Genomic DNA, 13,228 nt, shown 5'->3' with positions numbered 1-13,228 from the left:
GCCAGTCTTCAGCTGATTCGATTCACTCCACGTGATATCAAGAAATGGCTGAAGGCACTGGATACTGCAAACGCTGCGAGCCCTGACAATATTCTGGTAATAGTACTGAGGACTTGTGCTCCAGGAACTTGCTGTGCCCCTAGCCAAGCTGTTCCAGTACAGCCGCAGCACTGGCATGTAACCGGCTATGTAGAAAATTGTCCAGGTATGTCCTGTACACAAAAAGCAGGACAAATCCAAACCGGCCAATTACGGCCCCTTCAATCTACTCTTAATTGTCAGTAAAATAATGGAAGGGGTCATCAACAGTGCTATCAAGCAGCACTTGCTTAGCAATAACCTGCTCACTGAAGCCCACTTTGGGTTCCACCAGGGCCACTCAGCTCCTGACCTCATTACAGTCTTGGTTCAAACATGGACAAAAGAGCTGAACTCCCGAGGTGAGGTGAGAGTGACTGCCCTTGACATCAAGGCAGCATTTGACAGTGTGGTATCAAGGAGCCCTAGCAAAAGTAGAGTCAATGGGAGTCAGGGGAAAACTCTCCACTGGTTGGAGTCATATCTAGCACAAAAGAAGATGGTTGTGGTTGTTGGCAGTCAGTCATCTCAGTCCCGGGACATCACTGCAGGGGTTCCTCGGGGTAGTGTCCTCGGCCCAACCATCTTCAGCTGCTTCATCAATGACCTTCCTTCCATCATAAGGTCAGAAGTGGGGATGTCGCTGATGATCGCACAATGTTCAGTACCACTTGTGACTCCTCAGATACTGAAGCAGTCCATGTGCAAATGCAGCAAGACCTGGACAATATCCAGGCTTGGGCCAACAAGTGGTAACTAACATTTGCACCACACAAGTGCCAGACAATGACATTCTCCAATGAACATCGCCCCTTGACGTTCAATGACATCAACATCACTGAATCCCCCACTATCAACATCCTGGAGGTTAACATTGACTAGAAACTGAACTGGACCAGCCGTATAAATACTGTGGCTACAAGGACAGGTCAGAGACTAGGAATCCTGCAGCAAGTAACTCTCCTCCTGACTCCCCAAAGCCTGTCCACCATCTACAAGGCACAAGTCAGGTGTGTGATGGAATACTTCCCACTTTCCTGGATGAGTGCAGCTCCAACAACACTCAAGAAGCTCGACACCATCCAGGACAAAGCAGCCGCTTGATTGACACCACATCTACAAACATTCACTCCCTCCACCACCAACGCACAGTAGCAGCAGTATGTGCCATCTACAAGATGCACTGCAGGAATTCACCAAGGCTCCTTAAACAACAGCTCCCAAACCCACACCCTCTACCATCTAGAAGGGCAAGGGCAGCAGGTGGATGGGAATACCACCAACTGGAAGTTCCCTTCCAAGTCACTCACCACCCTGACTTGGAAATATATCACCATTCCTTCCCTGTCACTGGGTCAAAATCCTGGAACTCCCTCCCTAACAGCACTGTACCTACACCATTTGGGCTGCAAGGTTCAAGAAGGTGGAGCGCAACTAGGGATGGGCAATAAATGCTGGCCCTTCCAGTGAAGCCCACATCCCATGGATGAATTTTTTAAAAATGCTAACCGTGACACATTAGAAAAGAACCAAATTGAAAGCTCTTGAGTACAATTCTAGAGATTATTTCTAAGGTTACAATGCAGCCAATTCAATTCTGCAATTTTTTTTTATTAAACCGATAAGTGTCAGGGCCCATAGTGCAGGTCAGTAAGGTGCAAAAGAAGAGGGGAGCAGCAACACAAATCAAAGAGATAATAATTAGGTTACAAAGTTGAGGATAAAAACCTGTGGGTTACAAGTAGACGGTGGGAATTAAAGATTGAGGTCCTGGAAAGGAATGAGTTAAACGTAGGAAAAGATGCAATGTGCCTTGGGATGGAACTTGAAGCTTTAGAGAAATAATCTAGGGGTGGTCTGGGTTTGAAGTTACCGAATCTCAGGGACGAGGATGCTGAGTTGGGACCATCTGGTGCAGGAGGAGAATCAGGGTCTGCTAAGATGGATTTTGTACCTTGCAGAGCTGGAGCAGAGGGCCCCTGTGTCTTGCTGAGTGCTGACAGGATGCTCTCTGGAGTTAATTCAACTTTTGACAGGATGCTTGCCAGAGGATTGGGAGCAACTGGAGAAGGCTTCTGAACGGGGGCCTTCATGCCACTATTGAGTTGCAACCCAGAAGAAGGAGCTGCTGACGTTACTGCAAGCACAGGCGTTTGACCAACCACTGGGCTGACTGCAGACAGAAGGAGAGAAAAGCAAAATCTGACAAGTTCAGTCATAGACAAGCTGAGCAACATGATGCAGCAACAAACTTTTAAAACAGGTAAATATGGTTTCAGTGTCATTTAGGCTTCCTCGAGACCAAAGAGCTCATAATAATATTCAATTGGTGCCATCTCATGTAAAACATTATCCTAGGAATGTAATGCCCAAGTTGTCACTATCCAAACATGCTGATACTTGCTTGAGGGGATGGGAGGGCAGGTGCAGGGTTGCTCACCCTCGTACATGTCACAAGGAGCCAGTTATGAAAGAATTTAGAAGGGTACATGACTATTGTTCAATAGGTTCAATCCAGGCATTAAAGAGGGAATCAGATGATTATTTGAAAAGAACCGATGTGCAAGGTTTGTGGAGAAGACAGAACAATGGCACTAAGTGAAATGCTCAGAGAGCTGCTGCAGATGCAATGGGCTGAATGGCCACCTCCTGCGCTGTAACAATTCTGTGATTCTATTTGGGGTGGGGGATTTTGGTGGCGGGGGGGGGGGGGGGGGGGAGAGAGAAAGAGAATGTACAGAGGGAGCAAACACAGCAAGGTCTGATCCTGCCCTCCCCCAATCACATTAAAGTCAGTTGTAGCTTAATTGTTGTCTGCTAAGCTCAGTTCAGTCGCTGACCAAGCCCCTTCTATTAGCACCAATATGGTAAAGAAAAGTGGTTCAACGTGCTTCTTGTGTGGTGCTCTTAATTCATCCCTTCAAATTACTCACAACACCCCCCCTAGAGCTTCACCTCACAGCTCCAGACACGATCCATGTTTGGAAGAATTAAACTGTTACAGTTCAAGTACAAACACAGCATAAACATTTGACATGCTCAACTTTACACTTGGCTGAAGTCCTACCCACAGCCCTGGAATGCCAGCAATGGTTCTGCAATGCCAAGTCTATGTTGAAAAATCAGTCATATATTTTAATTATTGGATTAAAGTGCAACAATAGAACTGAGATTTATCCGACTCACCTGTGTCACCATTAACAGGACAAGAAACTGCAGAGCCTACCTAGAGCCAGAGACTTCTTTTGGACACAACTGGATAGTCAACTCCAATTTTAGTTAGCACAATCCATATCTGTTCACAATAAATTCAAGTTGCTAAGAAAAAGAAAACTCATTTGTATCCAGATTCACTTCCTTCCTACTGGTACTAAGTGATCAGATTCCTGTAAAGAACAGGAGGATAAAAACACTTCCAAACAACAAGTGATAGAAAGCTAAAGAAGCACAGCAACTCTCAAAGACATGGCTCTTGGACGTCAAACTTCACACTGTCTGCTTCTTATGCACATCTGTCTCCACATTTACTCCATCTTTTCCAAAGGCACTGACTGTTGTTGGGTTACAGGTACCGTGTGCGCTTGTGAACCTGGATGATCTTTGACCCAGCTAGGGCACAAGGGCTGAGCTCAGTTGTGGGCTCACTCTAAAACACACTCTCACCGACTGAAGGGCTTCACAACATGTTTACAATCAATGGGGTACTTTTGAAGCGTGGTCGCCACTGTAATGTAGTGAAACGTGCAATTCAATGTGGGCATAGCCAAAAGGTCCCACCAAAAAAATAATCAATGAGACAAATGAACAGATATCTTGCATTCCTTTTAAGTCATGGTGGTTGAGGGATAAATGTTGGGCCAGGGTGGTATAACACTTCTGCTCTTCTTCAAAATGGCGCCATGTCCACCTGAGGGACAGATGGGGCCTTGCTTTAACACCTCATCCAAAACACAACGCCTCTGACAGTGCAGCACTCCTTCAATACTGCACAGAAGGGTCAGCCTAAATTACGTGCTCTGGCGTGGGTCTTGAACCAATGGGTCCTGAGCACCAAGATCCGTGGCAGCCAAGCCTGAGTTGAGATCAATTAACTAGTGGTACCTCGTAGCTTGGATGGTTCAATAATATGCCGACAACCACTAGGGAAGCGTGGTAATCTGTACAATGTAACCGAAGAGACAAACTTACTCACAAAAGGAATATTTCACTCTGATAGAGTATTTAGTCCATTTGAAATAAATTCTAAAGGAAGGAAATCTATAGATGGAGTAAATGGGAAATAAAAATGCCATTTTATACTCTTACCCCCAGTAATAAATAATGCTTCAGCAGTTTTCTTTCATCTCCCCTCCCATAAAATAATTAAAGAGGGAAATTTTAATTTACAGAATTCTAAGGCAGCTTTTTTCTTTTAGTTGCTGTTAGAAGCTCAATTAAGAGACTGGTTCCAAATGATCGTGCTGCAACCATTATGTCTGGTCACAGTCTGAAAATAAGCTGCCAAAATTTCTCTGCTGCAACTCATATAATTAGATCGATGAAGCAATACTAGGCAAAATGTATAGTTGTTGCTTAACGATTCCAGCACTCGTAAAAAACAGGAGATAATGTTGATAAGACGGGAGTGATTTTTCACATACCTGTAAGCAATTCACCCTGTTATATAATTCATCGTACTCTCTACAGATGTAATCCAAGGTCAAATCAATGTTTCCTCATTTTAAACTATGAGGACAGTAACACTGACTTTCAGAAAGGATAAAACAGAATTAAAAGCGGTTTCAGGCAGCTGCATTGCTGGGGTGCCCATGTAAAGAGCCTTTTCCTCACTCTACTTTTGTCAAATTAAACTTATTTGGTGCTTCCTTCCAAAACAGTGAAACATGGATTGACCGATCTGCGCAAGCGTCCAGGGAATTCTCTGCAGGATCAGTTAACGGGAATACATCTTGATCAGGCCTGGTGGTTATCACTCTTGTGAACCTCAAGGAGGTGGTGCACATCTCCTAGATAAGGACACATTGTTACTGTGGAGGATACCTGCTTGGACATCTTTTGTTAAGGAGAATCTTGAAAGAGACTGCTTCTAATCCAGGGTCCTTCTCGGGATCTTCTGTCTTCTATTCACCTAGCTTCTTTTTAAGGAAGGGGGTGAATAGGAACTCTGTCACAAATCATTCAACGTCTGCATTATTTAGACTGTGTTACCAAGCTGCAAGATTGTGGACACTGTCTTGGTTTACCAAGTCCACCCAGTTTGTGTTGGAATAAAACTGGATTTTGTATTAAATTTTAAACACCTTTCTGCTTAAGTATGCATATGTAAATAAATACAGAAGTGTAGCCTTGGCCTGCTTGCAGTGCGTTTTCCTACATTTGAGGTGATGAATTACCAAGCTGAGCACCTCATGTAATCTCCAGCAAGTGATTTGCTGTAATTTAGGGCTTGTTGTTAAACCAAGGCTACACCAATACGCACACACGGCAGCAAGTAAAGAGGCAGGTTTCAGTTCATATCCAGCTTCAAAGAGAAAGGAGAGAGGAAATTCCAAACAAAAGCACATGCAAGTCCAGTGTCATTATTTAGCACTCTCCAATGTGGCACAAGCCATGTTAAACAAAGAATAAAGCTCCCTCCACTTTGCCCCTGTAATGTGACACAGCGGTGGCCTCAGGCGAGAGCACAGCAGTGTGACAATTGCCCATATTGAGCTTTCTGCATCCTCCCTCAGAGACTGACAATCTGATTGGTGCTAAATTAGGGTACCTGTTTCCTGTTGACTGACAAAAGCTCATTTCAAAAGCGTATTTGTTGAACGATCTCTCTTCCCTGACTCCCAACAATCAAATGGGAAAAAAACAGGACTTATATTCATATTGTTCCATGTGGTAGCTCTCCAAAACGTAAAGTGCTTCAAATTTAAAGAGTTGCCATTTTTCACAAATAACGTTCCCACAAATAATGAGGTGTGTAATCGGCTGATCCATTTTGGGTGGTGTTAACCAGCGTTGGATTTATGGGGAGGACAAAACTTCCCTGCTTCAGGCAATGCCATGGGATCTTCAACAGCCACCTGAACCACCAGAAAAGGCTGAGGTGGGTGGCAATTTAATGTCTCATTCAAGGCACACTTAGGCCAACACAGCACTCACTCACTATTGCACTGGAGTGCCAGCTCTGAACATGTGCTCAAGTTCCCGCAGAGGGCTTGAGGCCACAAACTTCTGACACAGGCAGGTGTGCAAACCACCGAGTCAAGCTGACAGACACCTTCTGACTTAACTAATAGTCTCCCTGTTCAGTTTTATTTATTTGCAGGAGTATATAATAAAGGTACCTGCGACCCACCCGACCTTGAACAAATCCTGCAGTGACTTGTGCACTCACTCTGGCAAGCTCCTACATTTCTCACCTGTGTTCTTCATCGCTGTTGTCAGGCTGCTAAGGATGGAGCTAATTTTGCCCAAGTCAATGTTTGCCAGGTTTGGAAGGGCCAGGGGTGGTGTCGAAGTGTTGCTCTTTGCCTGCGTAGTCTCTGCCGGGACGGATGCTTTCTCCGGTTGGGGGCTCACGCTTGCTGTTGCTGCTGCGTTTGGACTGGACTCCTCCTTTTTCTCCTCGCTCTCTACTGCTAAAGAGCAACAATTAAGAGGGGTGGGGGGAGGGGCGGGTGTGGTGGTGGTGGGGGGAAGAAAAGAGAATCAAATTGGAATCACGCTTTACCCAATGGTCCACGGTTGATTTATCTGTTCACTTTCTCCCATCCATTCTGAGTGCTTTCAAGTCCCTCACGTGCCCAGATTGTTGAACATTAGGATGTCATATAACGTCACAATTAGATCTAATTCCACCCCGCCAATTGTGAATGTGTTCAGTTTCCAGCAGGAACCACGGATATGAACCCTGTTCACTTTCCCCTTTCACCTGTCAGCAGGCACTGAAGCCAATTATAATACCCTAACTGATCCGACAGCTGAGATAAGTTTGTGATCTGCATGCTTAGCTACCCACTGGATACATTCTGGGTCACCAGGAGAGGTCTAGCTTGATTTGGGGCCACCATTTGTTAAGCAGTGAGCTCGAGTGTTCACCTGAAGGCAAAGTTGTCTGGGTTCCCCAATGATTAGTAGGCAAATGCACCATGTGGTCCTGCAATAATTCCAGGTTAAATTCCTGTTCTGTGCTGCATTAACAGGCTTAGCTGGGGGGCAGTGATAAGGTCACTATGAGAGGCTTCTGTGCCCTGCACTATTGCAGAATTCCCATTTCTATCAAATTACTCTTTTTGGGATGTACAGCTTTGTAGATGTCTGGTGAGGACCAAACCGGGATTGTCTGATGGTCTCGTGTCTGCATAAAGCAGGCTTCTTAAGGTCGAGGTACTGGAGAGTTGCCCAATCTGGGGAACTGAAACCCAGATCAAAAGGAGAGAAGACTGAGTAAGAGATAAAGCTGACAGAACTGATTAATACCAGCAGTCAGTGTAGGTGGTGAAAGGAACATTTTCATTTGAAAATAGAAGGCTTATTTGAAGCACATATTAAAATGGATCATAATTTATGATGGAATAAAATAATCTTGTAAAATTATGAGTGACACAAGTGAACAAGTCATCAAAAAGCAACATAAAAGCAAAAAGCTCTGTAAAGAGTCATCCGGACACGAAACGTTAACTCTGTCTTTCTCTCCACAGATGCTGTTAGACCTGCTAAGTTTTTCCAGCATTTTCTGTTTTTGTATCAAAAGCAGCATTGCAGGTCAGAAAAACAATTAACAATTCTACCAAAGCACAGCCTCCTTTCTCGCGGTGTAGAATTCGGCGGTGGTTATGTTAACTCCGCTTTGTTAAACTTGTACAGGAGCCGTGGGTCAGGCTGCACTTGGATAACTGCGCACAGTTGCAATCTCCATGCTGTAAAAAGGACACAGCAACACTGGAGAAAGCGAAGAAAGGGATCTACAAAGGATGATACCAAAGCTGAGATAGTACAGTGATTGGGAAAGATTGAACAGGTTGGGGCTTTTCCCTTTAGAAAAGAGAAGAGCTAGAAGTGGCCCGGTCAAGGTCAATAAAATTCTGAATGGGATGTAGATAAGGAGAGGATGTTTCCGCTTGTGGGAAAATCCAAAATTAGGGACCATAAATACCGGACAGTTACTAATAAATCCGACAGGGAGAGGAGGAGAATTCTAATTTACTGAGAAGGTGGTTAGTGTGTGGAACAATTTTAGATGCTTTTAGAAGGACACTAGACAAGAATACAAGAGAAAAGAGATAGGAAAGGTATTCTGGAAGGCTGAGAGGTGGTAAATGGAATGGGAGGAGGTTCCTGTGGAGTTATAAAGACCAGCACAGACTAGCTGGGTAAAATGGCCTGAGTCTGTGCTGTGATTCTGTAATTCCTTGAATTAGGAACCACAACTTGCTGCCATTTCCAAGCCGAGTACCTATGATGTTTACTGCTCCAGCAGCTTCGTCATCAGAAAGCTCCATGTCCTCGACATCACAGTTATCGCCCGAGGCTTCCGGTGTCGGCGGCCCGGGGCTCTCCTCTACCTTCTTCGGCTCCACAACCACATCCTCTACTGGCCGAACGGGGGACTCGGAGCCAGTTGGTGACGGAGCATCCATGCTGGGAGACGGAATAGGAGACTCATCCGGATCTGGGAGGGTGGTTTTCAGTTGGTCCAGCTTCTTCTTCAGGTTGTTGACTCTGTTTGCAAATGTCTTGTATGCCTGTGAGAAAATAGTCAATGGCACTAGTGATCAAATCAAAAAACAAACACACACAATTACATAGAATATACAGCACAGAAACAGGCCATTCAGCCCAACCAGTCCATGCTAGTGGGGCGAAAGCTATGAAGAAGGGGAACCCTATCCTGGTTCTGAGAGGGAGGGAGGGAGGGGAAGGGTGAGAGCAGAAGAGCAGAAAACAGGACGGACACAGTCATCCTCTGCCAGTTCTACCAGCTCCAGGGTCTCCGCTTTGTGAAACAGTTTTGTTCAGTCCACAAGATGGAGAAGCGGTGGCATAGTGGTATTGTCACTGGGCTGGTAATCCAAAGACCCAGGTTAATGACCTGGGTTCGAACCCCACCATAGCAGATGATGAAATCTGAATTCAATAGAAATCTGGAATTAAAAGTCTGATAATGACCATGAAACCATTGGTGATAAAACAAACCCATCTGGTTCACTAATGTCCTTTAGAGAAGGAAATCTGCTGTCCATGCCTGGTCTGGCCTACCTGTGACTCCAGACCCACAGCAAAGTGGGTTGACTCTTAAACAAAGACAATTAGGGATGGGCAATAAATGCTGGGCCTAGCCAGCGACGCCCATAAAAAAAGAGACCCTGAGTTTCTGTTCGCCTGGTAATCTAATTCTCCACCTTGCTCTCACACTGAGCTCTCTGTCCTTGGCCTCCTGCAGTGTTCCAATGAAGCTCAAAGTAAGCTCGAGGAACAGCATGTCATCTTTCAATAAGGCCGGCTTCCGGACTGATTTCATCTCTCCTGCCTTCCACCCTGTCACATGCCTTCCCTTTCGCTATTTTTCTCACCCTTTCACCCGCTTTAATCCCCAGTTCTGATGAAAAGGTCATCGCCCTAAAACATGAACTGTTTTTCTTTCTCTACAGATGCTGCCTGGCCTGCTTAGCATTCCCAGCAATTTCTGTTTTTATTTCGGACTTTCAGCATCCGCAGTATTTTGGTTTTGGGTGAAGAGCAAAGACCCCTGGAGCAAGGCAGAACTAACTTTTGCACGAAGGGTGACAGAGCTATAGAATAAGTTACCAGGGAAGAACAATGGAGCAGATAGGAACTGGTCTCATGAGGTAATCCGACAGGTTTTAGGAGACATTTTTGAGCGAATCCTCTGGTAACGTGAACACAAATGCGGCCCACGTCCCCACGCAGAAGTCTGAGTTAAAGAAAGATAAGGCACTTACATTTGCTACGATCTTCACCTCCTTGTACTGAGCCTCGTAAAATATCTCTGCATTTTCGAGAGCTTCAATCAATGGTGGGGTCTTCTTCACCTCCCTCTCGAGCTCAGCACAGAAGTCTTCCAACTTGGAGCTAGATTCTTCAAAGTCTTTAGAAAATCGTTTGCCTCCAGCACGATCTACAAAAAGAGAATGAGGGGTTCCTATGATTGAACTGTCTGGCCTGCACAAATTACCTGGAGTCATGGAACAGGGAATCACAGCGGAGTTTAAAAAAAAACAGTAAGATAAAGACAAAATACTGCGGATACTGGAAGTCTGAAACAAAAACAAAAATGTTGGAAAAACTCAGCAGGTCTGACAGCATCTGTGGAGCGAAAGACAGAGTTAACGTTTCGAGTCCGTATGACTCTTCTTCAGAGCTCTGAAGAGTCATATGGATTTGAGACGGAAGCTGTCTTTCTCTCCACAGATACTGCCATACCTGCTGAGTTTTTCCAGCATCTGTGGAGAGAAAGACAGCTACCGTCTCAAGTCCAAATGTCTCTTCAGAGCTCTGAAGAAGAGTCATACGGACTCGAAACGTTAACTCTGTCTTTCGCTCCACAGACGCTGTCAGACCTGCTGAGTTTTTCCAGCATTTTTGTTTTCATTAAAAAAAAAGGACCGGATGAACTACTATTAGGAAAGGAGACACAGGGCTATTAATTTAGAATTACTGTATGAAGGCCAACCGGAGGATCAGAAGGTTAGACTAGATGGATGAACACATTTTTCCTGCCAAGATCTGGGATGAGGGTGTTATCTTCTGAGGAAAGGTTGGACAGGCTGGGCCTGTATCTATTGGAATTTAGAAGAATGAGAGGTAACCTTATTGAAGCATATAAGATCCTGAGGAGGCTTGACAGGGTGGGTGTTGGAAGGATGTTTCCCCTTGACGGAGAGACTAGATCTAAGGTGCACAGTTTAAACATAAGGGATCTCCCATTTAAGAGTAGGATGGGAAGACGTTTTTTCTCTGAGGATCATGAATCTTTGCAACTCTCTTCCTCAGAGAGCTGTGGAGGCAGGGTCAATGTCTTTTTTTTAAGGCTGAGGTAGATAGACTCTTGACTAACAAAGGAGTTGAAGGATTTCAGGGGTTGACGGAATATGGAGTTGAGGCCACAATTAGGTCAGTCATGATCTTATTGAATGGCAGAACAGGTTTAAGGGGCTGAATGGCCTACTACTGCTCCTAATTCGTATGTCTGTATGTAGAACACATAAAATCTCATTCAAGATTATTCCAAAAAAAAAACAAATTAAAAATCAAGTACACAGATCCCAAATAACTATTTCTAACTATATAAATTAGATGTAAAACCTTGCTACGTCTACATTTATTGTCCTTAATCAGCACTTACTGTTATGACTTCTGGTCATGCTTATATCAATATGGAGCCATTTTTCCTGCCACTATAACTGTGACTTCACTTTAGAAGTACTTTGGTGGCTGTGAATCACTTTGGAAAGTACTGAGGTGATGTAAAGTGCTCTATAACTGCAATTCTTCAAGAGGTCTCAGTGACACTGTAATTGCAGGTTGCAGCCACTGGGTAGCACCATATCCCACTGTATCCAGACACAGCAAGCAATGCAACAGTAGACAACTCCTAGTCTATTAAAATTTTTTTTTTTAAAAAGGCACACCTGTAGCTCGTGAAATAAGTAAGGTCCAAACCCCCTCCCAAGTATTCATTGCCAGCTGCATGTTTATTTCTATACTCTACCTTTCAATCGTTTCAACGTCTCTGTGCTGCACACATCCACACGGAGGGTCCCAAGCTGCTTCTCTTTGAACTCTCGCTCATCCTCAGCTTGTTTGTAAGACCCCAGCTGATCAATCAATGCCTGCGGCTGCAGTGGAAAATGAGGAGTGTACAGTCAGGTTCTGTGGAGGTTGAGACTGTACTCCCACTGTTCCCCAGAACCATTTACATTCAAGGAAAACTGCAATGCACACTAAATACTACAATGTGATAGTAAAATCAAGTACAAGTAAAGGAAAATTGCAACAATAAATGCACGCTGCTGACAAAAGGACACTCATCAAGTTTATTTTTTTTCCTATCTGCCAGCCATGGCTCAGTGGCAGCGTTCATTTCGGAGTCAACAGGCCGTGGGTTCAAATCCCACTCAGGCTTGAGCATTCAATCTAGACTAACACACACTGCGCCAGTACTGAAGGAGCGCTGCCCTGTACGAGGTGCCGCCTTTCAAACGAGATGTTAAACCAAAGCCCCGTCTGTCCTCTTAGGTGCTCGAGAAAGATCATATGTCACTAGTTTTGAAGAGCAGGGAGAGTTCTCCCCATTGTCCCGAGGCCAATATTTATCCCTCAAACAAAGTCACTAAAAGGAAAAGTTATCTGATCATTATCACATCACTGCTTCTGGGATCAAGCTGTGCACAAATTGGCAAATAAAATTCTTCACTATGAAGAGTAGTTTCATCAGCTTTGCTTTTCAAAAAGTTGTGTATAGCAATAAAGCATCCTAGTTTTTATTAATAGCAAAGGGGGTCACGTTAAAGTTGTATAAGACACTGGTTCAGTTTCAACTGGAGTACTGCGTCCAGTTCTGGGTGCCGCACTTTAGGAAAGTTGTTTGGTAGCACAAAGCTTGAGCATTGCTGAGAAAGACATTTTGTCGAAGCTTTTCATCTTGCACTCATCAGGACAATCACAAGAATACCAATGTCAGAGGAAGCAACAACTTTAGATTGTATGAGAAGAAAATGCTGATTGATAGGCAAGTGGATGCTGATTGGTAGAGGCGTTGCTATGGAGAATACACCAGTTAATGGTGACAGAGTTTCACGCTGCCACTATGCAGTAGCAACACGAGTGCTACTCGCCACCAACAGGATGCTGCTGTCAAGCCAATGAGACGTTCTGCCTAACACACAAATGAGTAATGAGGTATTCGAATTTCAGTGGCAGCGTGATGCTAGGTATGTAGGTTGTATGTCCCAAAGACTGGCGGATTGTATCAAACAGCATGTCCCTTCCACTGTTTGCAATGGGCAAGGTACAGCACGTAATTGCAAAACTCAAAACAGTGTCCAACATTAGATGTGATTCCTTGATTGGACAACATTTACTAAATAATCCTCAGTGTGCTAAAAATAATCCTCAGTGTGCTATACTGACAACC

The 13,228-nt window shown here is 44.5% G+C and overlaps 1 protein-coding gene across 4 annotated transcripts in view; it reads right to left on the bottom strand.

The window, feature by feature from the left end:
• LOC121272909 (regulation of nuclear pre-mRNA domain-containing protein 2-like) overlaps positions 1 to 13,228 on the bottom strand; it is a 66,565-nt gene that overhangs the window by 6,171 nt on the left and 47,166 nt on the right. For 2 of the 4 annotated variants that reach the window (XM_041179767.1, XM_041179769.1), the window contains 5 exons: positions 11,804 to 11,930; positions 10,035 to 10,210; positions 8,528 to 8,816; positions 6,492 to 6,710; positions 2,033 to 2,251 (listed from right to left, as the gene is read on the bottom strand). In XM_041179767.1, coding sequence (XP_041035701.1) covers positions 2,033 to 2,251; positions 6,492 to 6,710; positions 8,528 to 8,816; positions 10,035 to 10,210; positions 11,804 to 11,930 — 1,030 coding nt within the window. The remainder of the gene's footprint in view (positions 1 to 2,032; positions 2,252 to 6,491; positions 6,711 to 8,527; positions 8,817 to 10,034; positions 10,211 to 11,803; positions 11,931 to 13,228) is intronic. The other 2 variants (XM_041179768.1, XM_041179770.1) reach the window with 2 other exon arrangements.

This window comes from Carcharodon carcharias, chromosome 36 (genome assembly GCF_017639515.1).
Source record: "Carcharodon carcharias isolate sCarCar2 chromosome 36, sCarCar2.pri, whole genome shotgun sequence".
NCBI lineage: Eukaryota > Metazoa > Chordata > Chondrichthyes > Lamniformes > Lamnidae > Carcharodon > Carcharodon carcharias.
This window is presented reverse-complemented; position numbering and strand designations above follow the sequence as displayed.